The sequence below is a fragment of the Micromonas commoda genome, chromosome 11 (genome assembly GCF_000090985.2).
Source record: "Micromonas commoda chromosome 11, complete sequence".
Classification (NCBI taxonomy): Eukaryota; Viridiplantae; Chlorophyta; class Mamiellophyceae; order Mamiellales; family Mamiellaceae; genus Micromonas; species Micromonas commoda.
In genome coordinates this window covers 101,129-127,410 of record NC_013048.1, presented here as the reverse complement: position 1 = coordinate 127,410, position 26,282 = coordinate 101,129, and the positions used below count along the sequence as shown (strand labels likewise).

The 26,282-nt window shown below is 68.4% G+C and overlaps 15 protein-coding genes across 15 annotated transcripts; 8 read left to right on the top strand and 7 right to left on the bottom strand.

Moving 5' to 3' along the window:
* Positions 1-270: 270 nt before the first annotated feature.
* Positions 271-1,815, top strand: MICPUN_62284 (predicted protein; the record flags this gene model as incomplete). The annotated part of the gene is made up of 1 exon (XM_002505066.1): positions 271-1,815. The coding sequence occupies one exon, from the start codon at positions 271-273 to the stop codon at positions 1,813-1,815; it is 1,545 nt and encodes a 514-aa protein (XP_002505112.1).
* A 307-nt stretch (positions 1,816-2,122) lies between these two features.
* MICPUN_86593 (predicted protein) lies at positions 2,123-3,232 on the top strand (the record flags this gene model as incomplete). Its single annotated transcript, XM_002505065.1, has 1 exon — positions 2,123-3,232. One exon carries the CDS (start codon positions 2,123-2,125, stop codon positions 3,230-3,232), a length of 1,110 nt encoding a protein of 369 aa, XP_002505111.1.
* Positions 3,233-4,177: 945 nt separating this feature from the next.
* On the bottom strand, positions 4,178-6,430 carry MICPUN_62282 (glycosyltransferase family 77 protein; the record flags this gene model as incomplete). The annotated part of the gene is made up of 1 exon (XM_002504760.1): positions 4,178-6,430. One exon carries the CDS (start codon positions 6,428-6,430, stop codon positions 4,178-4,180), a length of 2,253 nt encoding a protein of 750 aa, XP_002504806.1.
* A 477-nt stretch (positions 6,431-6,907) lies between these two features.
* Positions 6,908-8,322, top strand: MICPUN_109106 (predicted protein). Its single transcript, XM_002505064.1, has one exon. It carries the CDS (start codon positions 7,008-7,010, stop codon positions 8,220-8,222), a length of 1,215 nt encoding a protein of 404 aa, XP_002505110.1. The 5' UTR covers positions 6,908-7,007; the 3' UTR covers positions 8,223-8,322.
* A 26-nt stretch (positions 8,323-8,348) lies between these two features.
* Positions 8,349-9,320, bottom strand: CNX1G (DUF1244/molybdenum cofactor synthesis fusion protein; the record flags this gene model as incomplete). The annotated part of the gene is made up of 1 exon (XM_002504759.1): positions 8,349-9,320. One exon carries the CDS (start codon positions 9,318-9,320, stop codon positions 8,349-8,351), a length of 972 nt encoding a protein of 323 aa, XP_002504805.1.
* A 176-nt stretch (positions 9,321-9,496) lies between these two features.
* On the top strand, positions 9,497-11,773 carry MICPUN_62279 (predicted protein; the record flags this gene model as incomplete). The annotated part of the gene is made up of 1 exon (XM_002505063.1): positions 9,497-11,773. The coding sequence occupies one exon, from the start codon at positions 9,497-9,499 to the stop codon at positions 11,771-11,773; it is 2,277 nt and encodes a 758-aa protein (XP_002505109.1).
* Positions 11,774-15,097: 3,324 nt separating this feature from the next.
* MICPUN_69531 (predicted protein) lies at positions 15,098-16,453 on the top strand (the record flags this gene model as incomplete). Its single annotated transcript, XM_002505062.1, has 3 exons — positions 15,098-15,606; positions 16,057-16,230; positions 16,297-16,453. Coding segments are annotated over 3 exons (840 nt in total), but the record flags the coding sequence as incomplete, so codon positions are not given.
* A 666-nt stretch (positions 16,454-17,119) lies between these two features.
* MICPUN_109105 (predicted protein) lies at positions 17,120-18,271 on the top strand. Its single transcript, XM_002505061.1, has one exon. It carries the CDS (start codon positions 17,186-17,188, stop codon positions 18,170-18,172), a length of 987 nt encoding a protein of 328 aa, XP_002505107.1. The 5' UTR covers positions 17,120-17,185; the 3' UTR covers positions 18,173-18,271.
* Positions 18,272-18,390: 119 nt separating this feature from the next.
* On the bottom strand, positions 18,391-18,681 carry MICPUN_86154 (predicted protein; the record flags this gene model as incomplete). The annotated part of the gene is made up of 1 exon (XM_002504758.1): positions 18,391-18,681. One exon carries the CDS (start codon positions 18,679-18,681, stop codon positions 18,391-18,393), a length of 291 nt encoding a protein of 96 aa, XP_002504804.1.
* Positions 18,682-19,773: 1,092 nt separating this feature from the next.
* MICPUN_62276 (predicted protein) lies at positions 19,774-21,258 on the top strand (the record flags this gene model as incomplete). Its single annotated transcript, XM_002505060.1, has 2 exons — positions 19,774-19,834; positions 19,955-21,258. 2 exons carry the CDS (start codon positions 19,774-19,776, stop codon positions 21,256-21,258), a joined length of 1,365 nt encoding a protein of 454 aa, XP_002505106.1.
* Positions 21,259-21,336: 78 nt separating this feature from the next.
* On the bottom strand, positions 21,337-21,708 carry MICPUN_62275 (predicted protein; the record flags this gene model as incomplete). Its single annotated transcript, XM_002504757.1, has 1 exon — positions 21,337-21,708. One exon carries the CDS (start codon positions 21,706-21,708, stop codon positions 21,337-21,339), a length of 372 nt encoding a protein of 123 aa, XP_002504803.1.
* Positions 21,709-21,865: 157 nt separating this feature from the next.
* Positions 21,866-22,903, bottom strand: MICPUN_62274 (predicted protein; the record flags this gene model as incomplete). Its single annotated transcript, XM_002504756.1, has 1 exon — positions 21,866-22,903. The coding sequence occupies one exon, from the start codon at positions 22,901-22,903 to the stop codon at positions 21,866-21,868; it is 1,038 nt and encodes a 345-aa protein (XP_002504802.1).
* Positions 22,904-22,980: 77 nt separating this feature from the next.
* Positions 22,981-24,086, bottom strand: MICPUN_62273 (predicted protein; the record flags this gene model as incomplete). Its single annotated transcript, XM_002504755.1, has 2 exons — positions 22,981-23,895; positions 24,045-24,086. The coding sequence occupies 2 exons, from the start codon at positions 24,084-24,086 to the stop codon at positions 22,981-22,983; spliced, it is 957 nt and encodes a 318-aa protein (XP_002504801.1).
* A 195-nt stretch (positions 24,087-24,281) lies between these two features.
* On the top strand, positions 24,282-24,770 carry MICPUN_62272 (predicted protein; the record flags this gene model as incomplete). The annotated part of the gene is made up of 1 exon (XM_002505059.1): positions 24,282-24,770. The coding sequence occupies one exon, from the start codon at positions 24,282-24,284 to the stop codon at positions 24,768-24,770; it is 489 nt and encodes a 162-aa protein (XP_002505105.1).
* Positions 24,771-24,846: 76 nt separating this feature from the next.
* On the bottom strand, positions 24,847-26,172 carry MICPUN_62271 (Drug/Metabolite transporter superfamily; the record flags this gene model as incomplete). The annotated part of the gene is made up of 1 exon (XM_002504754.1): positions 24,847-26,172. One exon carries the CDS (start codon positions 26,170-26,172, stop codon positions 24,847-24,849), a length of 1,326 nt encoding a protein of 441 aa, XP_002504800.1.
* Positions 26,173-26,282: the final 110 nt, after the last annotated feature.

Genomic DNA, 26,282 nt, shown 5'->3' with positions numbered 1-26,282 from the left:
CGCCTCCGCCATGTGTGCGCCGGGCGCGGGTTTCGGGTGTGACGGTTTGGTTCCAGGTTTGGGAGACGGGACCTGTGACTGATGAGACCTCTGCAGACGAGTGACGGGGTGGGCCGGACCAGACTGCCAGACTCGCCGGCGCCCCGGGGTGCGAGGTCCCGACAGGGGCGACCCGGGGCTCGGGCGGGTTTCATGCGACGGTCGGCTCTCGGCGTGCTTCGCGTACTTCGGATGACGGCCTCGGATCCGGCGTCCGCGGCGGTCGCCGAGATGGCGACCGCCGCGACCGTCCGCGGGACCAAGCGCGCGGCTCCGTCGCAATCGCCCGGCGACGAAGACGAGGTCGATGCGCGATGCGGGGTCCACCCGCGCGGGCGCGCCCCCGGGGAGATTCGGCGCTCGTTCGCCGCTGACGCCGCGTCCGCGGCCCAGCCCGAGGAACCCTCGACGTCGTCGTCGCCCTACGTCCAACCCGCGAACATCCACGTCGCGTACACGTCCAAGCAGATCGACGCCTACGTCCGCGCCGAGTTTTACCCTAACGACGAAGAAGGCGACTCGTCGTCGGATGGAGGAGGAGGGATCAGGCTGGTGGGCCTGGACGTCGAGGCGAGGCCCTCGCGGGTCAAGGGCGTCACGCACCCGGTCGCGCTGGTCCAGGTGACGACGCCGGACAACCGCGGGTGCCTGCTGGCGCACGTGTACGGCGCCATGGGACTTTCACCGCCGACGCCCAATCGCCCGTACGTCCCGGGGTCGGCCGTGACCAAATTCCCGCCGCTCCTCGCGCGGCTCCTACACGATCCGAACGTGCTGCCGGTGGGACAGGGCGTCGCGGAAGACCTGCGGCAGATCGCCAGGTGCTTCCCGGAGGTCACCAACCCGGGGGTGCCGAAAGGGGGTGCCGAACCGGGGTGCCGAAGGGGTGCCTTTGTCGACCTCGCTTCAATCGTCGACTTTTACGACGTGCCCGCGTCGGGCCTCGGCCGACTCGCCCAACACTGCGGCTTTTCCGACGTCTCCAAGCCCAAGTCCGTGCAGGTGAGCGACTGGTCCAGGACGCCGCTGACAGACGCGCAGGTGAGGTACGCGGCTCAGGACGCGTGCCTGTCCTTGTGGGTGTTGGAGCGATTGTTTGCGATATACGCCCCGCCCGGCGTGAACCTTCACACGTGGGCGAGCGCGTTTGCCGGGTGTGAGACGCGGAAAGACGTCGCGTCGCGTTGCAAGCGCCTCGACGGCGTCATCGACGTCACGATGCGTGCGCACATGCGCGCGCGGCTTGAGCGGTGGAGGGACGAGGAGGGCGACGCTAATTACGTTAAAGCGTTTCGCAAGTGCAGTTTGGCGTTGGCGAGGCACGACGCGGGGGTCGACGCGGGGGAACGAGGGGTCAACGCGAGGTCGACGCTGGCGCAGTTGGCGCAGTTCTTGAACGTGCGGATCCGGTTCGATCACGCGCGGGACCGGAACCCCGACGGGGGGCTCAAGGGGGGCCCCAACGGCGGCGCGACGGCGACGTGTATTCTGGACGACGGCGAGACGATCGGTCGAGGCCGAGGCGTTAACAAGAAGAGGGCGATCATGGAGGCGGCGCGAGACGCGCTTCGCCACCTGCGGGCGACGAAGGACGGCGAGTGGTGGTGCGAGTCCCTCGTGAAGACGCTGAGAGGTCATGAAGACGCGGCGGACCTGATGCGGGCGACGGGCGGGGTGGCTGGCGGGTTGGAGTGGGCGTGCGGTCACGGCGACGGCGGCGGGTGCGAGCGGGCCAGGAGCGGCGTGGCGGCGTACGTACCTAGGAACGCGGCGTGATGAGGGGGCGACGGTACGCCTCTTCCCCTTTCAAACTTTTATTACGAGGTGGAGAGCAAAGTAGACTATAGAGACGACGATGAGAGTTGGAAACGTGACGGTGATCGCCACCACCCCGCAGAACGACATCCGTGTGGCGCGCAATTTTTTTTTCCGCACACCGCGACGCGCGTCGATGCTTCGGAGCGCGCCCGCCTCGTCGCTCGCGCGTTCAACACCGCGCCGCGTCTCTCCCGCCCGCGCGCCGCGCGCGCGTTCCATCGTCCGCGCCCCAACCCGCGCGAGCGCCGCGGCGTCCACCGCCGCGATGACGACCACGACTCGGACGATATGGCGCGTCAACAAGACGGGCGCGCTGTCGGGGCTGGAGAGGGTGGACGGCGACGAGCTGGCGCCGCCGGGCCCCGGCGAGATCCGCGTCAAGGTGAAGGCCATAGGACTCAACTTCGCCGACGTCTTCAGCGTCCTCGGGCTCTACGGCGCCACCCCCGACTGTCCCTTCGTCCCCGGGCTCGAGTGCTGCGGGATCGTCGAGGCCATCGGCGAGTCCGATCCGAGCTTACCCGAGGGAGCCGTCGTCCCGACGGTGGCGGTCGGCGACAGCGTCATGGTGGTGACGCGATTCGGCGCGTACGCCAGCGCGGTCAACGCGCCTTTGCACCAGTGCCGACCCCTCCCGAGCGGGTGGACCCACGAGCAGGGCGCCGCGTTCCTCGTCCAGGGCCTCACCGCGTTCTACGCCCTGAGGGCGCTGGGGGATGTGAAAAAGGGGCAGACGGTGTTGGTCCACTCCGCCGCGGGCGGGTGCGGGCTCTTCGGCCTCGGGATATGCAACGCGCTGGGTGCCACGCCCATCGCGACGGTGGGCTCGCAGACGAAGGTGACCGCGGTGCTGGAAAGGTTTCCAGACATGGACCCGGACACCATAATCGTCCGCGACAGGAGACGCTTTCGCGAACAAGTCGCCGCCGCCGCCGCCGCCGCGGGATCGGAACGAGGCACGTGCGACGTCGTGATGGACGCGGTGATGGGGGACTTCTTCGAGGGCGGGTGGGCGAATTTGGCGAGGGGCGGGAGGTACGTGGTCTACGGCGCCGCGGACCTCACCCCCGCGGGCGACCTCGCGTGGTTCAACGTCCTCGGATGGGTCAAGTTGGGATGGAAGTACCTTTGGCGCCCGCGGGTGGACCCGACGAACCTGCCGGGCGAGAACAAGAGCGTCATGGGGTTTAACCTCATCTGGATGTTCGATAAGATCGTGGAGCTCGGGGGGTTGCTGACGGACCTGGACGCGCTGCGTTTGCCGGCTCCCAAGGTTGGCGAGTCGTTCGACTTCGACCGGCTGCCGGATGCGATCAGGACGTTCCAATCGGGCGGGACGTCGGGCAAGGTTGTGGTGACGCTTCCGGAGGATTAGGGTGAGGGGTTGAGCGGTGAGGGGTTGAGTGATCTGATTCCCATCGGAGTCGTCGTCGGTGTCGTCGTTTCGTGCGTACGAGTAGTGTGATACCCCCGGTCTCGCGACACAGCTGTCGGCGCTCGTCGGCGGGTTGTCGGGCCTCGACACTGCGTCCCAGTTGGCTGCCTGTTTCGCGCGAGATTTTTCGGCCCGAGAATTGTCCGGGACGGTTTATTGCGAGCCGCCCTGGAACTCGACCGCGACCTCTCGGGACCCGCGAGACGCGATCGCGGCTACGGGCGATCGGCGGCACACTCCGCGGCCGTTGCACCACATGTTCCTTGGCAAGATTCTCGGCAAGTCGAAGAAGGTGAAGGGAAACGAAGACCTAACATTGAGTAAAACCGGCAAGATGGAGGGCGACAAGATCGGCGGGGAACATCGGGGCGACGACGACGCGGGGGTGAGCGGGATTCCGGAGCAGAAGCCGGGCGAGCCGTTCGTCAATCACCGCCGAGCGGCATGGGAGAGGCAGCGCGCGGAGTGGGTGGCCGCCGGGCGCGCGGGGCGGGCGGCGAAGGGGGGCGGGCGGAGCGCCCCGAGACGACCGGTCCTGAGCGCGGACGCGACGTACGACGATCTGTTGACGTCGTCCAGGGCGTTCCCGCAGCCGGTGCCCCTGGTGGAGATGGTGGACTTCCTGGTCGAGGTGTGGGACGAGGACGGCCTGTACGACTGATCGGGTAGAACCCCGTCGGGTCTTCCCGACCCCGACCCCGACCGCTCGACCCATCGCGGTGATCGCCGAACGTTTCACAACCGGGTCGTCGAGCCAGAGGGGCTCCGCGACCCGCGCGACGTCCCGTTCGTCCATCTTCGACACCGCTCATCCGTCTTTAATACGATAGCGAATCTTAACTACACTTGTTGAGTCTTATTACATTCGAAAGCTTCCCGAGCAAGTCACGCGGGCGCGCGCTTCTCGCCGCCAACCGGCGAGCGCCGATCGAACCGAGCCTCAAAAGCGTTTGAGTCGCCATTTTTCGCTCGCATCGCTTCGCAGTCTCTGTCCGTCGCCACGCCGCGCGGCACGTCGAACCCGACGTGGCACGCGCGTCGCGGCTTACCCTCCCCGCCCACATCCACCACTGACTCGCAGAAGTGCGACTCGGCCTGCAGCGCCACCGCCATCTTCCGGTCAAACGCCGCCGCCTCGGTCGGGTCGGAAAACGTGCAAAAGGAACTCACGCCGCTCGACACGAACACGATCGTCTCGTCGAGCTCCGCCGTCGCTTTCGCCCACTCCGCGTCCGTGGGATACGCGGGCAGGTCGACGACGCGCGCGAAACTTCCTCCGATCGTGTCGGCACCCCCCTCGGCACCCCCCCCCAAACGCGCCAACGCCGCGCTCCCATTCCCGACGCGATCCAAAAAGCTCCACTCGCGCCACTCCACCCCGGCGCGCTCCATGTTCGGCAAGTTCATGATGTGATCCTGCGGGCACGTGCCGAACGGCGGTGACACGTCGGACCCGGGGATCTTGCACGACGGGAGCACGTTCCCCCACCACCTGTCGCACACGCACGTGATCCGCGGTAACACGGGCACGCGGCTCGTCGCGTCGGCGGCGGCGACGAGGTTACGAATCGCCAGGCGATACCACGCCGCCGCCGCGAGGTGTTTCTCCACGCCGGCGCCGTCGCGAAGGAGCTCCGCGGGGGGCTGGTCGTCCGGTAGCATCGCGATGAACCCTTTTTTGGTGAACCCCGGTCCCTTGCCGAAGTACGCGTCGTCGTCGAGGAGCCACAGGCCGGCTTCCCGCAGCCGCTGTCGCTTGCCCCGCGCTTGCGAGAACTGGTACGTGGTGTGCACGACGAGGGGTTTCACGCCCAAACGCTGCGGCAGCCTCTGCACGAAGTACGTGTGCCCGCTACAGAACCTGGCGAGGGGCAGCGCGCCGAGGACGATGCCCCGCGCGACGCGTCTCATGTGCAGCGCCTCGCCGACGCGCCCGTCCCCGTCAGCCTCGGCGAAGGAACTGTCGGTCGATCTCACCCCGAGCGGAGGGTCCACCGCGGCGAACGACGCGGGCGAGCCGTCCTGCTCGACGCGCAGCAGTTTGTTGAATATGTCCTGGTCGTGCTCGAACTTATCGGACGTGGTGAGGAGGGCGTCTCGCCACGTGGCCATCAAGTTAATTGTCGCCTCGGTGGGCCGAAGCCAGAGGATGCCGGTGTTGAACCCCGGTCCCCAGCACCCGCGGCTGCGCCGCTCCTCCTCGTGGGATAAGCAGTCGGTGGAGACGCTGACGTCGGTGCGCGTCGGCAGGTCGTCGCGCTCGAACCACTCCCGCGGGTCGTCGAGCCAGACCGTGTCCACGTCGGACACCAGAACCCTGTGACCGCGGTTCAGGAGGAAGAGCAAAAACGCTGCCTTGAGCGCGCCGATCTGCTGAAACGCCTTGCCCTCCATCGTCACCTTGGCGTTCGGGTCGTGCAGCGGCTGCCCGCCCGTCGCCATCACCTCGAAGGTGTACCGCAGGTCCTTATCGCTGTGGTACGGGATCCCTCTCGCCACGCACAGCGCCTCGGTCTCTGCGTCCAACGCCGCGACGATCACGTTATCCACTCCCAGTCTCTTTGTGTGCTCGAACCAGTTGAGCATGAACTCGTGGAAGCCGTTGGACACGAAGGTGGCGAAGACGATCTTGGACGTGTCGAGCGCGTCCGCGTAGCCGCTCGTCTGCTTACCCGCGTTGGCGATGGCTCTCGCGGCCTCGTCGTCCGCGGCGTGCGTGCTGTGGTCCACCTCGAGCGCGGCGATCCCGGCGACGAGCTCGGTGGATTTAGATTTGGTCGTCTTGGATTTGGTCGTCGTCCCGAGATTCCACGCGCGCCCGGCGCTCTCCTTCCGCGCCGGCGGCGGGGGTTTCGACGCCGCGCGCGGCGGTATCGACGGCGGAGAGGGGTCCGTGCCGTCGACGATCGCCGTTCGGTCCCCGAGCCCCGCGCGCACCCGCGGCGACGAGGGCGTCGTCGTCCCGACGGAAATCCGATCCTCGTCGAGGCGGGTGAGATCCTCCCGCGCGGACGCATCGCCGGCGCCGGCGCCTCCACCGTCGCCGCCGCCGCCCACGCGCGAGCCGAGCCCCAGGATCGCGATGATGAGCAGCGCGGGCAGCACGCGCCGGGTGAACCGACGCCTCGGACCCGCCATGCCTCGCGTCCCCGAGTGCCGCGCAGCGCGCACTGAATGAACGCACTCGCGCGGGTCGTGGTTTCAGCGGGACGGGAGCTCTCCGCAAATGCACAGCTTCGCGCGCGCTTTCGCAGACGGCGCCCACGGCCCGCGCGGCCCGAGCCGCACTGAACGAGCCGATGGATCCGAAATTAATGGAAGAGGTGAGCCGAGACGCGCGAATCCGCCCGCGGCGAAGAGGACCCGGGCGTCCCGCCCGCATCCCGCGCCGAGGGCCGCGGGCTCTCCTACTAGTTGACCCCGCGCAACAAGCGCCCCGCGCGCGCCTTCCGTGCCCACCTCAGCTGACCATCCCGCGCCCCCGTGTTCTCCTCGAACGCTCGCAGGATGAGTGTGAGTATGACGACGGCGTGAATGACCGCCTCGGCGCCCGGCCCGGCGCGCGTCCCGACTTCACCCGCCCCCGACTGCCCCCCGTTCCCGCCCCTTCGAGCCCCGATTCGTGCCCGACGTCGAACATTCCTCACTCGCGGGTCGAACGCGCGCGCGGAACTGACCGCGCCGTCCCTTCCCCTCCCCCGACCGCGACGCAGTCATGGACCCGTCGGACATCGACCCGGTCCTGAAAGACCTCGGCCCGCTCCTCTCCTCCCCTCGCGGCGGCACAGCTGTGCCCGGCCACAACCTCATCTCGCGGTCCGTCGCCCCCGCGCCCGGGCAGCTCGGGCGCATGCCCTCCGTCCCGGCCGACGCCGGAGCCTTCTTCGACGAGAACGACCTCGCCAACCTCGACGGCGTGCTCGACTTCGACGTCCCGGGCGGCGGCGCCGGCGCCGGCCTCGGGCAGTCGGGCAACTTCGGTGGACCAAATTCGGGAATATATAATTCGGGGTACATCATGGACGTGGACAGGGCGAACACCACGGGTGACGCGGACCACGCGGGTGGTCTGAACACGTCTTCGGAGGACCTGGACTTCTACGGGAGCGACCACGGTGACGACCACGGCGGCGGCAGCGGGACGAAGGGGGGTAAGGGGAAGAAGGGCCACGGCCGGCGGCACAGCGGCGAGAGCTTCGAGATTGGCAGCAGCGGTTTGGACCAGGTGGACGTCTCCGACTTGGACCCGAAGGATCCCAAGTATCGCAGGCGCATACAGAATCGCATGGCGTCGGCGCGGTTTAGGGCCAAGGCGAAGGAACGTCAGCAGGAGCTGGACAGGCTCAAGTCGCAGGTGACGCAGCTGCGGCGCGAGAAGGCTGACCTGGAGGCGCAGTGCCGTAACCTGAACGTCATGATCGAGTCCGCCGCGGAGCAGCACAGGACGTCGACGATGGCGTGGATCGTGGACCACTTCTGGCTCCGTCGCAAGGTGCACTTCAAAACGCTCGCCAACTCGGTGCGTTGGATGGTGCGCGGCCAGTACAGAAAGGGGATGACGGACGCGGTGCTCAGGGCTAAGCTCGCGGCGGAGGGTATCGTTCGCGAGGAGGAAAGTTCCCACGCGAGGGACGACGAGCCGAACGACGACTCGGACGTCTCCATGGACGACGCCGGGTACGATAAGAACAGACCCGGGGAGAGGCTGAGGTACGATACGAACAGGCACGAGGCCCGGGACCCGCGCGGTCAGACTTTGGGCGAGATGATGTCGGGCGGCGCCGGGGACGGGCCCGACGGTCCGACGCTGTCGCCGGGAACGAGTTGGAAGCTGTGGGCGACGCTGCAAAAGTTGGGGAGTTTCGGGCGCAGCAAACCGCCGGTGGACCCGGACACGGGCGAGCCGATCAACAGGCCGTACACCCGCTGACGACGCGCGATTGCGAGAGCATCGTCGAACCGCCGCGAGCGCAAGGCGACGCTCATGTATATTAGCCGCTAAGATTAACGAAACCCTCAAATCAAAAGTCAACACTCGGCACCGGAACTCTTCTCGTCAGTCGCCGCTGACCTGGCGCAGGGCGTGGACGAGCACCGGCGCCAGCGCGCTCGCGTTGTCCGCCGCGGCTCTCGGCCGGCCCGGCAGGTTGATCACCATGCACCGGTCTCTTATCCCCGCGATTCCCCGACTCAGCGCCGCGTGCGGCTCGTGCGCCAGCGCCTGGGACGTCATCGCGTGAACGATCCCCGGCGCGAGCTTGTGAAGCACCGACGCCGTCGCCTCTGGGGTGACGTCGCGCGGCGCGCAACCCGTGCCCCCCGTGGTCAACACCAGGTTGCACCCCGTCGCCGTCATCTCCGCGATGGCGGACGCGATGCGCGCCTTATCGTCGGGAACGACGCGACGCGACGTGGCGGCCAAATCTAACTTTAACCCGCGCGGGTTTTCCGCCGCCATGCGGGCGACGGCTTCGAAGACCGCCGGGCCGCTCTCGTCGGCGTACTCTCCGTTTGACGCTCGATCGCTGACGGTGAGGATGCCGAGTCGGATGGCGACCGGGCCGCCTTGGAACGACCCGGGTGCCGCCGCCGATGCCGCCGCGCCCGGTGGCGCGCACTCGTCCGCGGGAGTGCAGCACACGTCGGAGAGGACGGTGGGGCTGGGTTTAGGCGGCGGGGCGGCGCCCTCGGGCCGGGGTGCTGGAGGATCGAGGAGATCCTTCTCGTGCTTGGCGTGCAGGTGCTTGTTACCCTCGAACGCGGCCATCTGCTCGTCGGTGGCTTTCGACTGGTGTTTCTTCTTCCAATCTCCGTAGGGCTCGCCGTACACAATCTCCAGCGCCTCGTCGTAGGTCATGTGCGCGTCCCCTTGCACGCGGGCGCCCTTGAGGTACCACTTGCTCAGGCAGTTGCGGCAGAATCCCGCGAGGTTCATCATGTCGATGTTCTGGGAGTCCGTCCGAGCCTGGAGGTGCGCCACGAGCTGGCGGAAGGCGTAGGCCTCGATCTCGGTGCGCGTCGACGCCATGGCGATCGTAAACGACGGCTATCGCGGGGGCGGCTAGTGCTAAAGCCCGTGCAAGTGAGGTTTTGCTCCCGAGGGTTTGCGCTTTTCCACAGCTGTGCTTCCGGTCCTGTCCTTTTTTCAAGGTGCTCTGCGGTGCCGTCGAGGGCCGTGCTTCATATCCCTCCACGCGCGCCGCGATGCCAGCCGCCTCCGCCCCCGCTTGCATCGTCGTCACGGGTATCCAGGGATGCGGCAAGACGACGATGGTCAACGCGTTCGTCGAGTCCCTCCTCCCCGACTCCGCGCGCGACCCCCGCGCGCTCGAGGCCACGACCACGACGGACGTGCTCGAGACGTGTAGGCTCGAGGGACCCCCGCGCGCTCGAGGCTCGCCGGCCGCGCGCGTCGCCGGGTTCGCGCCGTCCCACGAGCAGATCTCCGCGCAGGAACGAGACGCGATGGTCGCGGACCCGCGCGGTCGCGCCGCCGCGGCGCGTCTCGCGCGGGGGGTGCTTCCCGTCGGGCTCACCACGAGGGTCACAACCCGCGTCGTGGCAGCGCCGAGAGACGCCGCGTTCGCCGCGCGCGTCTCCGTCACCTACGCCGCCGAGGCGGAGATCCACTCGCTGCTCCAACGCGCGCGTCTGGCGCACGGGCAGTCCCGCGGGCCCCCGCTCAGCGTCAACGACGAAGACGCCGAAGCGACAGACGCCGACGCCTCGTCCGAGTCCTCGGCCGAGTCCTCCTCCTCCGGCGCCCCCCGCGTCGCACCGACGGCCAGCCTGACGACGCGAGACCTGCACCGAGTCGCCGCGGTGCTCGGCGTCCGCCCGAGGGACGTCCCGACCGCCCTTCGCGACGGGTCAAAGCCGTACCTCCCGACCCGCTTCGTCGCTCTCCTCGGTCGAACCCGAGTGTGCGAGTTTTTCGCGACTAATAAGCAGACGGAGCGCCCGGCAAAGAAGAGGAAGCGGGGCAGGCCGCGCAAGAACGAAGAACGAGGAGGAGGTGAGACGCGCGACGTCGAGACGAGCACGGATCTGACTCCGGCGGTGGTCGATGCGGTTCGCGCGTACCTGTGCCGCGTGGCGCACGGCGATTGGTCGCGTTGGGGTACCATCGCCGGCGACGTCGTCGTCGAGCTGCCGATGACGACGAAAGCGGGGATCGAGATCGCCGTATACGACGTTCCCGGCGCGCCTCGCACCGGATCGCCGTGGCAAAACGCCCACTCCCGCGCGCACCTCGTCCGCACGTTGGGCTCGCGTCCCCTGGACGCCCTCGTGTCCGTCTGCGACGGAAGCTTCGGTCCGTCTCGGGAGCTGAGGGGCGCGATGCGGGAGAGCGGGGCGCTGGATACGATGGTCTCCGACGACGGCGGCGGCGTCCTCGTGCTGGCGTGGCCCCTGGATAAGATCGCGTCCCACGACCCGAGCGTGACGTTGGATCCGAACGCGTACGCGGCGATGCAGACGAAGCTCGCGGAGCGGGGCCAGGTGAGCGACGCGGGAGACGACGATTCGGCGTCTGACCACAATCGTGATACTCACGACGAGGACGACGAGGACTCAGACGACTCAGACGACTCAGACGACGTGGATTCCGGTTTGGACTCGGGTACGGCGCGTCGTCCTCGCCTCCTCTCCCGCGGTGGGTGTGACGAGAGTTGGACGCGGTGCCTCGCGCGCGCGGCGGGAAGGAACGGGGGCGTCGTGCGAGGCGCGATGTCGTCGCAACCGGTGCACACCTTTTTCGGCGCAGTCGAACCCGAAGCGTCGTGCGGGTCGGGGTCGAGCACTCCGAAGCGCGGCGGGCGGGCGTTCAGGGATTCGTTCGCGTCGTTGGCGGGGTACCTCGTGGAACGCGCGGGCGACGCGCTCGAGAGGCGGCGGCGGTCGTGCGACGAAGGCGACGAAGATGAAGACGACGACGACGAGAGGCGGCGGTCAAAGGCAAAGGCAAAGGCAAAGGCGGCGGTCATCGACGTCGCCCGCGGAAACGGGACGGGGATCGACGACGCGGAGAACCCGTCGGCACCCCGCGCTCCTCCTCCCCCCCCTCCTTCCCTCCCTGCACCGCCGCCGCCGGCGACCGCGGCGTCCCGGTTGACGGCTCGCGAGCCGCTGCGCGACGTGTCCGCCGAGCGGGGGAGAAACGCCGAGTGCTCTTTAAAGCCGCCGGTTTTACTAAAGCCGCGACGAGGAGCCTCGGGCGCGCGGAGGATGGGTCCCCTCGAGGCTGCCGCTCGACGCGCGGGGGGAACCGCGGCCGGCCGGGGGGCGCAGGCTCCTTCCGAGCGGAGGGTTCGGTTCACGAGCGGCGTGCTCGGAGGGACGAGCGCGGACGACGGGGGCGGGGAGGAGGTTGGAAAAGAGGTCGCGGTTGCGAAGGACGAACGCGCGGGGAACCGACCGCGGCAGGACCTTTTTTCAAGGGATGCGCGCGTGGTGCCCTGGTGGGAGAGGAAGCTGTGACGACGAGAACGGAGCAGGCGGACGATGACGGCGAGAATCGTGAGATCCAAACGATGAATTCGAGAACGATCGACCCAGGCGCGCGTCCCGGCGTCGTTCGACCCGCGACGGGAGATGCATCTTCTGTCGAACACCGCGCGACCTTTCGCGACTCTGGACGCTGACTTGTCCTGACTTGGAGTCGCCTTATCACGTGACGGAGCCTTAATCACGTGACGGAGCCTTCCGAGTCCGAAGGTGCCGAGAGCGCGCAGACCGAGACGCGCGCCAAGGCGAGTGCGGCCGCCTCGAGAGCCTTCGGACGCGTAGCATCTTAGCCGGGAGTCTCGTCGGATAGGGCGAGATGACTTAGACGCGCGGGATAGGGGACAGAGAGACGGGAGCGTGGAGCGCGCGCCGATCCCGCTGGAACCCTTCTATATGGCGGATCGGGACGGCACGACCCCGCCCGGGGGCGCGCGCGCCCCGAGGATCTCAGCCTCTTTCGATGACCTCGCCGACGCCGGCAGGACGACACCGACGCCGTCCTACGCGGCGGCCGCCAGGAAGGCTGCCGCGGAGACCGTCCCGGCGACGCCCGCCCCGACCCGGACGACCGCGGCATCGGGCGCCGCTCGCGCGCCCGAGACGGAGCCTCGCGTCAGCCGGGCGACCCTCGCGGAAGCCGGCGGCGGCGACGCGCGTCCCGCGGAACCGCCCGCGACGTCCGCGAAGGCGAGACTCGGTAACATCGGTAACGCGCTCGATACCACGACGGAGGTTCACCTTCGCCTCGCGCTGCCGCACGTCCGCGCCGCGCTCCGGCAGCTCCGCAACAGCTGCAGGTCGCACGTCGCGACGCACGCCGAGGGATTCGGGTCGCCGGAGACGCCGCTTCGCCCGCCGGAGGTGCCCATCGACGCCGAATCTCGCTCGGCGTCCGCGGAGGTGGCCGCGGAGATCAGCACGCTGACGTCCGCGCTGATGGAGATGGACGCGGAGGCGCTCAGGGCGTGCGTGAAGTTCGTCGTGGTGCAGGTGCGCAGGCTCCTCGAGGTCACCGCCAAGCGATCGCCCGAGAAGGTTTTCCTCGGCACGCTCCTCTTCTCTCTGTCGCGGTTCATGCCCCTCGTCGCGTCGTTCGAGGAGACCAACCCTGCGGCGGCGTCCACCACCGATCTCACCGCTCTATTGGACGCCGAGGACGACGCGAGCACCGACGACGCCCCGGAAGCGGTGCGAGACGCGGCGCGACGAGCCAGGCGCGAACAGGACGAAACCTCCGAACTGGTGAACCGACTGACGGGGCGTCGATCCCTGGACGGGCGGTCGGTCCAAGATCGGGCCAAGATCGAGGAGCGGCAACGGCCGGACGTCACGAGGGACGTGGCGTCCATCGTCCGCGCGCTGCGGTCGTACGCCGTCGCGGTGAGCCAGTGGCAGACGTCGGTGGCGGAACACGAGTTTCACCCGGCTGGCGCGAGGATCCAGTCGCCCCCGCCGCACGTGCACTCGCCGCACCCGGGCATCGTGCTGCGATCGCACCGCTCGTACACGCGACGCCGCGACGAGAACGATCGGGCGCAGTCGCAGTCCAGGCCGGAGAGCGTTCACACGGAGGAGGGTAGCGATAAGGGCGCCAGGAAGGTGAGCGACGGGGAGGGGGAGGACGAACCCGGGCAGAGTAGCGGTAGGCTCGAGACGTTGAGGAGTTTGGACCGGGCGGAGACGGCCGCGGCGGGCGGGGGGGCACCGGGCTTACCCGGCGAGGTCAGCGGCGTGGTGTCCCCGGGCGGCGGCTTACGGCGGAGTTACTCGGTCGCGTCCGCGACGCTGGTGGCGGAGGCGGCGGCGCGCGCCATCCAGGAACAGATGCGACTGCAGGCGCCAAAGTTTGAGGTCATCTCCGAGGGACCCGTCAACGACGTGAACCGGCGCGAGCGACGTGAACCGGCGCGACGTGAACCGCCGCGCACCTCGACGACCGCGGACGTCGACGGCGGTGAGCAGACGAGGCTCACGTACGCGAGCGCGCTGGCGGTGAAGCCGAGAAAGGCGTCGCCGCCCCATCCGGGGGAGGAGGCTCGAGCGCCGCCGCTCGAAAAGAGGCGCTCGAGCCCGCCGGAGAGGCACTCGCCGTTCGCGACGCAGGCGGCGGCGCAGCAGCAGCGAGAGGTCCCATCCGCGGCGTCGTCGTTCGGGTCGATGGGCTCGCCGCCCGAGAGACCCAGGCCCTACCGCGACGCCCTGCTCCCGCCCCAGCGTGAGTCGAAGCGTGCGCAGGCGAACCCGATGCTCGCGCAGATTCTCACCAAGAACGCGGTGTCAGCCAGCTCGCTGAGCGGAAGATCGTCCCAGGGGGGACCGAGCGGGCCGGGCAGCGCCGCGGGAGACGCGCACAGGGGCTCGCCACCGAGCGGCGGCGGCGGGTGGTGGGGGTCGGTCGGCGGGGCGGCCGGCAGCAGCGGGCGCGGGTCGCCCTCCGGCTCTGGTTCGCCCGGGCAAAAACATCGGTCACCGAAAATCCGTTCGCCGAGGATGTCAACCGGCGCCAATGTCGCCAATCCCGCCGCGGAACCCGGCCACATCGTGTGCAGAATATGCGAGAAGCCCTGGCCGGAGGAGGGTCTCGTGCCGCACTCGCTGTGCTGCGGCGCGCTCAGGGAAGTTGACCTCGCGATAAATCACGAGGCGCGAATTGATCCGGGAATCGATGAGCGTTTCAGGGCGACGCTGCCGCTCTTCGAGGACGTCGCGATGACCCGGGGCGTGTGCCTGACGCCGCGGGGTTTCAACCCCGGGCAGGGCGCTCCCACGGTGATGACCGAGAAGGAGTACCACGCGTTCGAGAAGTTCCGAGTCGCCGCGGTGGACATCACCCGAGAGTTGGCCAGGCGCGCGAGCGTCGACCCTGCGGGCGTCATCTCCCCGATGTTCGTGGGCCAGACTGCGGAAAATTTCGAGAGGCTGTTGGACGAAAACGTCGCGGCGGGGCATCACGTCACCGCCACCGCGGTGACGCATCTGCTGTGGCTGCTGCAGAGGTGGTGGGAGGAGTCCATGGCGATGAACAACGCCTCGTCCCAACGTTCATCGTCCGCGCCTAGTAGCAGCCCCGGGGATGACTTCGGGGGGCGGGTCTCGAGCGATCGGTCGCTTCACAGGAGCGCCAGTCAGAGCTCCGGGCTGTCCGTCGACCTGACCTCCTCGCCCTCGGACGAGCTCGGGGGTTCTCCCAGGTCGCAACACTTCTCGCCGCCCGCCAGGCCGGGTTCGCCCGATCTCAGGCCGAGGCTGTCCATCTCCTCGCAGCACTCGGCGCAGCACCACCAGCACAGCATAGAGGACTTTGAGGTTTTGAAGCTCATCAGCTCCGGCGCGTACGGCAAGGTGTACCTGTGCAGGAAACACACCACCGGGGACATGTACGCGATAAAGATCATGCGCAAACGCGATTTGCTCTACAAGAACATGACCTCGCAGGCTATGGCGGAGAGGGATGCGCTGATCCACACGGATAACCCGTTCATCATCAAGCTGTTTTACTCGTTCGCGTCCCACAGGCACCTGTACATGGTGACCGAGTACGCCAACGGCGGCGATTTATACTCGCTGCTTCAGAACCTCGGGCGGCTGGGCGAGGATCACGCGAGGCAGTACGCGGCTGAGATCATCCTGGCGCTCGACTACTGCCACGAGAGGGGCATCATCCACCGAGACGTCAAGCCCGATAACCTCCTCATCGCGGCGAACGGGCACATCAAGCTGACGGACTTTGGCCTCTCCAACATCGGCATCTCGCGCGACCAGCGCCATCACGGCGGCGGAAGCGGCGAGAACAGCGAGGCTGGCGGCAGTCAGCGCGGTATCCCGAGCATACCGAGAAGAATGAGCGTCGGCAGCGGTGGCGGCGGATCGAGGCCCGGGTCCGTGCTGGGCATGGGCTGCAGGACCGTCGCCGCGCATCACACGAGCACGAGCAAGCCAAACTCCGTCAGCGCCTCGCCGGAAAACTCCGGGCACGGTCGCACGCTGGCGCTCGCCGCGCTGCAGCAGCAGCAGCAGCAGAGGCCCTCCGGCCTGGGCGGTAACCACCCCTCGCGGAATCCGTCTCCGGTAAAGGCTCCCCGTCCCGGGTACACGGTCGGCGGGTACGCGTCCACTTACGCCACGTCAGTCGCGGATAGCGACGCCGGCACCGCGGTGAGCTCCGAGGGCGGCACCCGCGGAGCTCACTCCTCCGCGTTTGACTTTTCGCACTCCGTCATGCAGCCGCAGGGCGCCGCCGCGATCCAGGGCGTGGCCAAGGGAACCCCCGACTATCTCGCGCCGGAGGTTTTACTCTGCGAACCTTACGGTCCCGAGGTTGACTGGTGGGCGTTGGGCGTGGTCGTCTTCGAGTTACTCGTCGGCGTTCCGCCGTTTCACGCCTCGACGCCGGTTGAGATTTTCGAGAATATCCTCTCGGGGAACATCGCGTGGCCCGCGGAGAAAGGCGCGGCGGGAGAAGGCGGAGGAGACGAGAGAGATCCGCCGGATACCAGCGACGAAGAGGAGGACGATGGCCTGTCCGCCGCCGCGAAGGATCTCATCAAGGGTTTGCTGCATCCGGACGCATCGCAGCGTCTCGGGTCGCGGCCCGGCGCGGCGGACCTCAAGGCGCACCCGTTCTTCGCCGGAATCGACTGGGATAAGATGTTCGAGGACTGCAAGGCTGGTGAGAACGCGGCGGCTCCGCCTCCGGGCGCGGATCTGCCCGTGTTCATCCCCTCGGTCGACGGCGACACCGACACGAGCTATTTCGTCCGTAAGCCCAAGAGCCGCCGGGAGTCAACCGACGGCGCTTCCACGGACAGGCGCGGGTCGTTACCGCGCTCCAGGCGAAGCAGCCTGGACGGCACCAGCCCGAGCGAATCGCGCCGCGCGTCGCTCAACATGGGCGCTTTTAGTGTCGGCCACGACGGGATCGATCCGGAGGTTTCCGGGTCGATCCCGCCGCGGGTCCTCGCCGCCGCCGTCGCCCACGGCTCCGCGGCTTCCGAGTTTCACCGGCACCAGGCGAGGCTCGCCAACCGCCGACCGAGGCGGTCGTCCCTGGGGACCGGGACGTCCGCCCTGAACCAGTCGTCGTCCAGGGCGCAGAGCACTTACGCGCCCTCGTCTGTTAATTCGCCGACGACGAGTCGCGCGGCGTCAGTCGCGGGATACGATTCGGACGAACCGGACGCTTCCGGAGTAATATCCCGCGGCGAGTCCCCGCCGCTTCCAAACGTCAGCGGCGGCGGTGGTGGTGGTACCGGAGAAGTTGGTACCGGAGGTGGTGGTACCGGAGGTGGTGGTACCGGAGGTGGTGGTACCGGAGTGGGATGGGGAACGACGGTTGGTTCGACGGGCCCGCACTCCCGAGTCACGCCGTTTGGCTCCCCGAGTCGCATGCGAATCTCCCGGCGAAGGAGCGAGGGAGGGGACGAGTTCCGCGGCGGCGTTCCGGGCTCGTCGGGCGTTTGGGGCGGCGGCGCGGCCAGGCGTCGATCGCCGTCGCCGGGTCCCGCGAGGCAGACGGGGGTTAACCCGGCGGTGGGCGGCGGCGGCGGCGGCGGCGGCGGCGGACGGGGAGGGGAGGCTGGTGGGGTTCATGTTCGAAGGGGTTCATCCGAAGGGGTTCATCCCGGCGGGGGTTCGCCTCGGGCGTCGTCCGCCTTTGCGTCGGCCAGGCCGTTCAAGTTCGCGGGCGAGTCGGGGCTGGGGTCGGGGCTGGGTGTCTCGCCGCCGAGGAGCACGCCGCCGGTCGCCCCTGGGGTCGGCGGCGGCTCGGAAGACGATCGGGAGCTCATCTTGCTCAGCCTCGAATCTCGCGCGTCCACCCCGGACCCCATCCTCTTACCAGCCGCCGATGCCCCGTCCTCCTACCCCGCCAGCGAGGGCACCGCGGGCGACGACCGACCGTACGGAACCGAAGACGACGACGACGACGTCCTCGAGCAGAGCGCGATCATCGCGAGCCAGCTCGCGGGTGCGGACACGGACACCGACGAGGAGGAGGACGGGGACGACGAGGAGAGACAAGTTCTCGGGAGCGGCACCGACGACGACGACGACGCGACCTTCGACGAAACGTCCGAGCGGGGGTCCGGCCTGGGCGGCACCTCGTCCAGCGGCGGCGAGGACGACGTGGACGACGAGCTCAAGGACTTCGGCTTCACCAACGTCGCCACGCTGGCGCAGGAGAACCTGAGGCGCCTGAGCATCTCCCAGTCCCGGGGACAATCCGCGGCGCCCACGCCGCGGACGTCAATCGCGGCGCCGCGAGTGAGCGTCCGGGGACCGAGACTCTCGCAGGTGGTGCACTCGCTGCGGATGCACCAGGAACACGGCGAGGGAGACGAAGGGGAGGACGCGACGACGGAAGGAAGGGGGTGAGACCGCCGGAAGGGGGCTGAGACGAGGGACTCGACGCGTCTGGCGATCAGTGACTATTCTTCTCCGCCCGTGTTAATAAACGTAAACGAGCGTCGCGTCGTTCGATCCTCCGCGTCGACGCCGTTCTGTGATGAACAATCGCCGGACCGACTTCGCAGACCCCCGCCACCGACTCGATCGATCGACCACCCGACGCGCACGCACGCATCGATCAACACTCAACACTCCGACTCGGGGACGTCGCGCACCGGCTGCGTCAGGAGCAACCGCCTCGGCCTGTTCAGCCCCGCGGCGAACGTCGCGCTCTCCTCCGCCTCGACGACGAACCCGAGATCCTCGTAGAACTTTCTCGCCCCCACGTTGTCGGCCACCACGTGCACGTACAGCCTCTCCACACCCCACCCTTTGGCGACCCTCATCGCGCGGTTCATCAGTCGACGCCCGAGACCCGTTCGCCTGGCGACGGGTAAAACGCACACGTTGCTCAGGTACGCTCGCCGGTACCGCATCGGCCTCGCGTTGGCACCCTCCGCTGCGGCCATCAACGGCTCGGAACCCTCGTACGCGGACTCGATCCCGCACGCCGCACCGCCCTCGCCGTCCGCCGCGTCCACGTCCGTGCCGTCTCTATCGCACTCCCCGGGTTTGGGCCCGTTTGTCCCCCGGCCATCCTCGCGAGTATCCACGTCCTCCGGCGTCGGGTCCTCCGCCCGCGGGAACTGCCCCGCGAGCTCCTCCGCGGGTAAACTCACGCCCTGGTTGACGTCGAGGGTGCCGAGGACGACGCGTCTCGCGTTGCTCCCGTCGGGCGCGACGTTGGCGAAACACGAGGGGTCCAAGGTATCGTCCACGCCCGCGCCCGCCCATCCCCCGGGGGCGTTCCCGTTCTCGTCGAGGTCCAGCGTCGCCACGACGCAGGTGACGCGCGAGTGGCGGAAGGCGACGTCGGTGCCCGCGATCTTGGCGCGGATGGCGTCCCACTCGGCGTCGACGCGCATGTTGCGATGGGCTCGGACGGAGAACTCGGATCGATCGGCGGGGTACGTGTAGAAGGAGAGCGCCCTCGCCGCGGCTGCCGCGCGCAGCTCGTTGCTGACGGTGCTCTCCCTGACGTCGACGAGGGACGGGTCGGGCCTGGTCTTCTGGGAGGATTGAGAGCCGCTCGTCTTGGCGGGCGTGGACACGCATCGGATCGGCGCGATGGAGACGCGCCTCACGCCGCTGCCCCACGCGCCGGTCCCTTGGCAGCGACGAGCCTCGGATGGGGGGCCGGGGGTGCCCCCCGCGGAGACGCGCCGGTCGTCGGTCCCGGACGCGACGCGCGCGTCGCGGGCCGGTCGTCGGTCCCGGCGTGATGTACACGCGGGGAGAAACCCGCGGAGCGTCGCCGCTGCGGTCATCCTCTCTCGCCCCCGGGCAACCCTGGGTGTGTGCGTCGCCCGGATAGGGTGGTGCGCTTTTGTTTTTCCATCGTCAAAGCATCGCTCGCGGCGCGCTCCAGTTTGGAAGCTCCGAGCCAAGATTCTCCTGTCAGTCAAACCGAATCCAGTCGCGCCCCCGTTCACTCCGAGGCGCGCCCGCGAGCCGCCAGAGGTACCGACATGGCGCCCGAGGAATACTCCCGTTCCTCGATCTATAGCCTGGCCACGGGTCAGGGTTCCGGTGCGTCGGTCGACACCCCTCCGATCCCCCGGGCCGAATTTCACGCGAGTGTTGTTTCACGCGAATCCTCCATCACCCGACAATTCGCCCCCGCCTGATCCCCCCCGCCCGTCCCCGCAGATGAGCGCGCGTCTCGCGGCTCCGAGGTTATCCGCTCCGCGCTCCCCTCGCCCATCTCGCACATGGAGCAGGCGGCCGTGGGGCGTCGCTTGCCCATCCCGCAGGTGGACGCGGACCGCCATCCCTTCCTCGACGGCGACGACGCGTACCATCCCGCCGTCCGCCCGTCCGTGACCAAGAAGACCCCGCAGAGCTTCCACATGGAGAGCGCCCCCGACGAGTGGCGCCCGTCCATCGCGCCCATGCCCCCGACGTCTGCCAACGCCGCGGGCGTCACCGACGCGCGCAGGTCCTACAAAGCCGCGCACGAGCTCGGCTCCCAGCTCGCCCATCCCGAGAACATCCCGGAGGATGACAAGGAGTTCGACCCGGATGCCCGCCGACACAAGACGTGGACGCCGCACTCGCACATGCTCACCGTCGGCCGCGTGCCGTACGGGGGCAAGACCAAGGACACCAGGGCGTCCGTCTTCCCCACCCAGGACGACCCGGAGGAAGCCGACTGCTTCGGCAGGGCCAAGTCGCTCCACGGAAAGCCGAGCGGAAAGGCGAGACCCGCGGGACCCACGCAGCACGAGGCGACGCACTTCTCGTTCGTCGCCGAGGGCACGACGCTCGTCGATGACGACCCGGGTGCGGCGAACGATAGCACTACATACTCCCCGGACGCGTACAGGCGACAGAAAGGGGCGCACGCCAAGTACGCGTGGGCGGATAACAACCGACCGGCTACGGCCAACCCGAATTTCCTAATCGCCGATCGGCCCGAAAAGCCGCTCGGCCTCGGGAACATGCGCGGCCGCGGCGGGATCACCCCGCATCCCGACTCCATGTCCATAGAGAAGGGAACGTCCATCGTGGGGAGCGAGTGGGGTGCGCCGGTCGACGTGACGACCGAGCCGGTGACGCTCAACCCCAAGGGTTCGCCCGCGAAGGGCGTCAGGTACCACGACCCGTGGGGCCACAGCGTCGAGAGCGAGGGCGTCATCGCGTACAAGCACTCGCGGGGCGCGGGGGCGCTGACGCCCAAGACGGACGATTACCGGCTCGTGGACCCGCGGGCGGAGGAACGGGAAAAACACGAGGCGGCCATCATGGAGGCGACGGCGAGGAGGACCGAGGAGCTCATGGTCGACATGAAGGGCATGTGTCAAAACGACGCCGTCCTGGCGGCGAATAGGGAGCGCGCGCGGGGTTCGTCCGGGGTGCTCGGCGGGTACCTGTACGAGGTGAGACCGCCGAAGGTGACGCTGCCGCCGACCGATCCAAACTCCGTCGCCGCCGCGCTCGTCCGCGACCGCTAGTCGACCAACGGGCCGACGCCCTTGTTAACTTTTTTATAACAACTCTCCACTGGCCACCCGACCGACGGGCCTAAACTTTTACTTGAGGTTGGTGAGGAGGGTGACCACGCCGTGGCAGGCGGCGTCCACGCCGTCGTCCAGCCTCTTCCGTATGCTCGTCGGTCGCAGGTGCGCGGCGTCGAGATCCTCCACCACCCGTCCTATCTTAACCCCGAGCTCCTCGTCGCCCATCGCGCGAGCCGCATCGGCGACGGACGCGCAGGCGCCCCACCTCGCCGCCGCGACGCGTCCGCACCGATCGCACGTCCCCGCGTCCGACAGCATCCCCTTCAGCGCGGCGCCCTCCTCGGCGGGGTCCATCGGCGGCGCGGTGGCCTCAGCGGCGCGGAACGCGGCGTCCTCGCTCTGCACATCCTCGATCGTCCGCGTCGCGGTCTCCTCGCCCCCCATCGCGCGTGGAAAAGTGTTTTGGCTCTGGAGAGTTTTGGCAAAGTGACTTGGCGACGACTGCCGAAGCGACGGATATAAACGCTCGCGACATCCAAACTACTGGTACCTATATGATAAGCGTCACGCGCGGCGCTAAGACTTAGTGCTAATCTTAATCTTAATCCTCGTCTTCGAACAGCTCGGCCCGTCTCGACGCGAGGAGCCCGCTGCCGACGCTTCCCCCGAACCACTCGTCGGCGCCGATCAATTCGTCAAAGCCGAACGATGTCCACGCGTCGTGAAACCCCGCACTCGCGTGCGTCCACTCGCGTCCCTCGGTCGGTTTACACACCACCTCCATCACGTTCCCGCCCGGCATGGCGACGCGAAGCGCGGCGGCGTGCAGGTACCCCCGGTCCTCGCCGCCGGCCCCGTCGTTTTTGTTAGCATTTTTGTTAGTATCAGCGCCACCGTAGGCGGCGTCTCCGAGCACGGGGGCGCCGAGGGACTTGGCGCACACCCTCAGCTGATGCGTCTTACCCGTCAGCGGTCGCATCAGCAGCACGCGCAGCGGTCGGTCGCCGCCCGGTGACGCGCCGCGAACGCCGCGCGATACAAACTTGGTCACCGCGGCGGGCGTCGAGTTAGATGAACACCGCGTCAGCTTATACGTTCCCCGTCGAGCCTGAGCCATGTCGCCTCGCACCGTTCCCATCTTCTTGGACGGTTTCCTGGCGCTCAGCGCGACGTAGTACTTGTGCACGCGCCTTCGAGCGAACTGGCGCGCGAGCCAGGACGCGACGCGCTCGTTCTTCGCCAGCAGCAGTATCCCCGAGGTGATCTTGTCGAGTCGATGTACCGAGTGCAGCTCGCCGGCGTAGTCGCTGCCGCGCAGCTCGCCCTTGGCCTGCAGCGCCCTGACGGTGGACAGGACCCCGGGGAGGTTCGTCACGAGGTCGTCATTGTGGAAGCTCATGCCCGCGGGTTTATCGATGACCAGAACGTCGTCGTCCTCGTGTATCACCACCGGTGCGCGCGGTGACGACGCGGGGCCGGGGGCGTCGTCGGCGGCGGTGGTCGCATCGCGCGCGGGTGTGCTAGCGCGAGAAGGGACGCGCGCGATCGAGCGAAGGCGCCGCCGCGAATAATCGGAACGATGCGGTCGCGATGGACCCGCGGCTGCGGCGACGGTCGGCCGCGCGAGGCACGCGCGCATGACGACTGAGCGCCAGCGTGGGCGGCGTCGTCAGAACCGAAGCTTGGGCTCTCTTGCGTTGATTCATAACAACGTCGTCACGAAAACGTTTTCACCAGCGTGGGCGCCTCCGGGGTGAGCACCTCCTCCTTCTTCGCGGTGACCTTCCCCTTCGCGAACTCCTCCGGCATCTTCCGCGCCTCGCCTTCCCGCTCGTCGTCCCTCTCGTCCCGCGCGTGGTACTCGAACGGCGAGTCCGCCAGTGCCCGCTCCGTGTGCTCATCTCCGTTCTCCTCGCCCCCACCCGTCCTCGTCGCCGCGCTCACCGGCGTCCCCTCGCGCTCACCGGACAGACGTTCCGCAGCCGCGGGGACGCAGTGATTGCGCAGCCAGTGCTCCAGCATGCTGTCGCAGTCTCCGATCGGCGGCGCCTCGTCGTCTTCTTCGTCGTCGCCGCTCTCCGAGTCGCCGCTCTCCGAGTTTCCACCACTCTCCGCGCCCGCGTCCTCCTTCGTCTGTCCCGTCCCGCTCGCGTCGATCCCGTGTCTGTCCACCAGCATCATCAGCGCGTCCACCATACCCTCTAACCTGGCGACCTCCTCTCGCAACCTCGCGTTCTCGCTGCTCAGACGGTCGTTCTCGGTAGACTCTGCGTCAGTCCCCCTGACCCGTTGCGCCCTTCGCGGCTCCCGCTCGGGGAGCCCGCGCGACGCGTCGACCCGAACGTCTTCGTCGTCGTCGTCCGCGGCGGCATCGAGGAGGCCGGTGAACGCGCGGAGCGAGGAGATGTCGGCGACGGTCCGTTCGCACGCGCGGTCTCGTCCCCGTCGCGAGGATGGGGAGGCTCGGCGCCACCCGGACGACGCACCGGAATCCGCAGTCGGCACCCTCCGCGGTGCCCTGTCATTCGCCGCGGGCTCTTCGAACGGCACGGGGGCGCCGGCGCGGCGTTCCCTCGCGCGGCGGATCGCTTCCTCCGCGCGGCGCTCCTTCGCGCGGCGATACGCCTCCAGCTGCGGACGATGAGGCGGGGAGTCGTGGTCGGCGAGTCGCTCGCGTGGAGACGATTTTGGTAAACGAGTTTGGGGCGCGAGAGACGACGACGTTGGCGGTTCGGGCGTTCGACGGCGGCGCCGCGCGCGTGGGGTGTCCGGCGACGCACCTTCTTGAGACCCATCTCGCGTAAAGGGGGATCCGAGACCATGGCGAGCGTCGAATGGGACTCGGGGTTCGTGCACGCGCGTCTCGAAGTGGCCGTCGCCGGACCGAGAAGTTCCAACGATCCAACGGTCCCGAGCTGCCGAGAGTGGACCGAGAGTCCCGACAGCCCGACAGCCGGACGAGTTTGGCACCTATCGCCGTCAAATCTCGGAGCGGCGATCACACGCCCGCCGGTGCCATGCCCCGACGCGTCACCTCCCTCGCGGCGCCGCATGCGTCGCTCGCCGCGCTCTGTTTCCTCGCGCTGGCCGCCATCGCGCTTCCATCCGCGCTCGCGCTGGAGTGCGACGAGGCGATGACGGGCTTCCACGACAACGACATCAAGAGCCAGGCGTGGCAGGACATCGCGCACGCCAACGTGCAGGCTGTCCGCGACGCCGTGGCCGACGATCCGTGCTACGCGATGATGCGCGCGGGGGACGGACGCGGACCGCTGTTCTGGGCGCACGAGTTCTACAACCAGGAGATCATCGACGTGCTCGTGCACCACGGCGCGGACCGGGCGGCGAGGGACCGGGGGGGCAAGCGACCCGATCAGATGATCCGCGCGCCCCCGATGACGTTCGAGGCGCCCCCCGCGGACGACGAGGAGGAGTACGAATACGGCGCGGACGACGACGACGACGACGTTTACGTCACCAAGAGTTCCTCTCACGACGAGATGTAAAACACCACCGAGACTACGCGACGCCTCCGCGCCCGCCAACGCCGACGACCCGACGATTGGGGGGGTCATCGATCAATCAGATGAGGTGCCTGGCCTCCTCGTCGCCGTTGGTCCTCTTGTTTCTACCCCCCGCCATCCCCCCGACGCCCGCGCGCAGCCGCTGGAGCACCCCCGCGCCGCCGCTCCCGGGCCCCAACACGCTCCCGCCCCGCGCCCCTCGCCCGTCCGTGCCGAGGTCCCCGCCGTAGAAGAGGTACAGACTTCCCACGACGACGCCCGCGCTCAGCGCAAACGGCATCGAGAGTTTCACCCCGAGAAACATCCACGACAACGCGGCGGTGACGACGATGCCGAACGCGCTGTTGAACACCTTGGCGATGTTGCTCAGGTGCTTGACCACCACGCTCGTGACCAAACCGAACGCCGCGAGCGTGATCACCACGGCCCACGCGCCGAACCCGAAGCCCTTTAAAGCGTCGCCGCCGCGAACCCTGTCCCAATCCCTCGCCGTCGCCAAGAGGAAGTTACCCAAGACGCCGAACGCGTACAGCTGCGCGTTTTGCAGGTGTATGCTCACGTGATACTCCCCCTTGTACGTGTGCTCCGTCGCGATCCCCGCGAACGCCGCCAGGACGGAGCACAACAACACCATCGCCAGCGCTCCGATTGGATAGGCATCCGCCCCCTCGCACGACTCGACGTCGCCGCCGTTTTTGGAGTGGCACAGCGCAATCTCGCTGCTCATCACGCCGTCCAACAGGAAGAATATGGCGAGCCACTGCGTCCGTGCGATGGGGCGCCTCAGGAGCCACCAGGACATGATCGCCACGACGGGAATCTCGACGTGCGCGAAGACCACCCACGTGATGGGCGTCGCCAGTTGCTTGAGCACCAGGAACCGGATGTGATTCTCGGCGAGGTACACCGCCGCGGGGACGGCGAAGCGCAGGGCGCGGTAGTCCCGCGTCGCCTCGACGACCTCGTCCTTGACGCGGGTGAGCCAGAAGTCGCCCGCGTCGGCGCGGCACTCGCGCGCGAACATGAACGCGCTGAAGCACCACTTTATCATCTCCGCCAGCAGCACCACCACCGCGGGGCTGTACTCGTAGGACGACGACGACGCCGGATCCTTCGCGTCCGCGCCGGCGTCGGACTCGCCGCCGCCGGCGCCGCCTTCGCTCCGCGACGCGAACACCGCGAAGACGTGAGCGATCGAGAGCGCCAGGTGCGTCGCGAGCATGGCCGTCTTGGTGACGTTCCAGCCACCCGACAGCTCGTCCACGGGCGCCGCTCGCGGCACGGACGACGATGACGCGGGCGCGGACGCGACTCCGGTGAGGTAGTCCCCGTCGGTCGGCGACGCCCCGCGCCTCGGCGACTCCGGATCACCGTACGCCCGCATGCCTCGGAGACGCGGCGGACCGACCGTCGCGACGTGACGCGCGCGCGCGCCAAAGTGTCTCACCTCTGCCACCCGATCTGCCCGAAGCTCGTTTTGGAAAATAACTGACA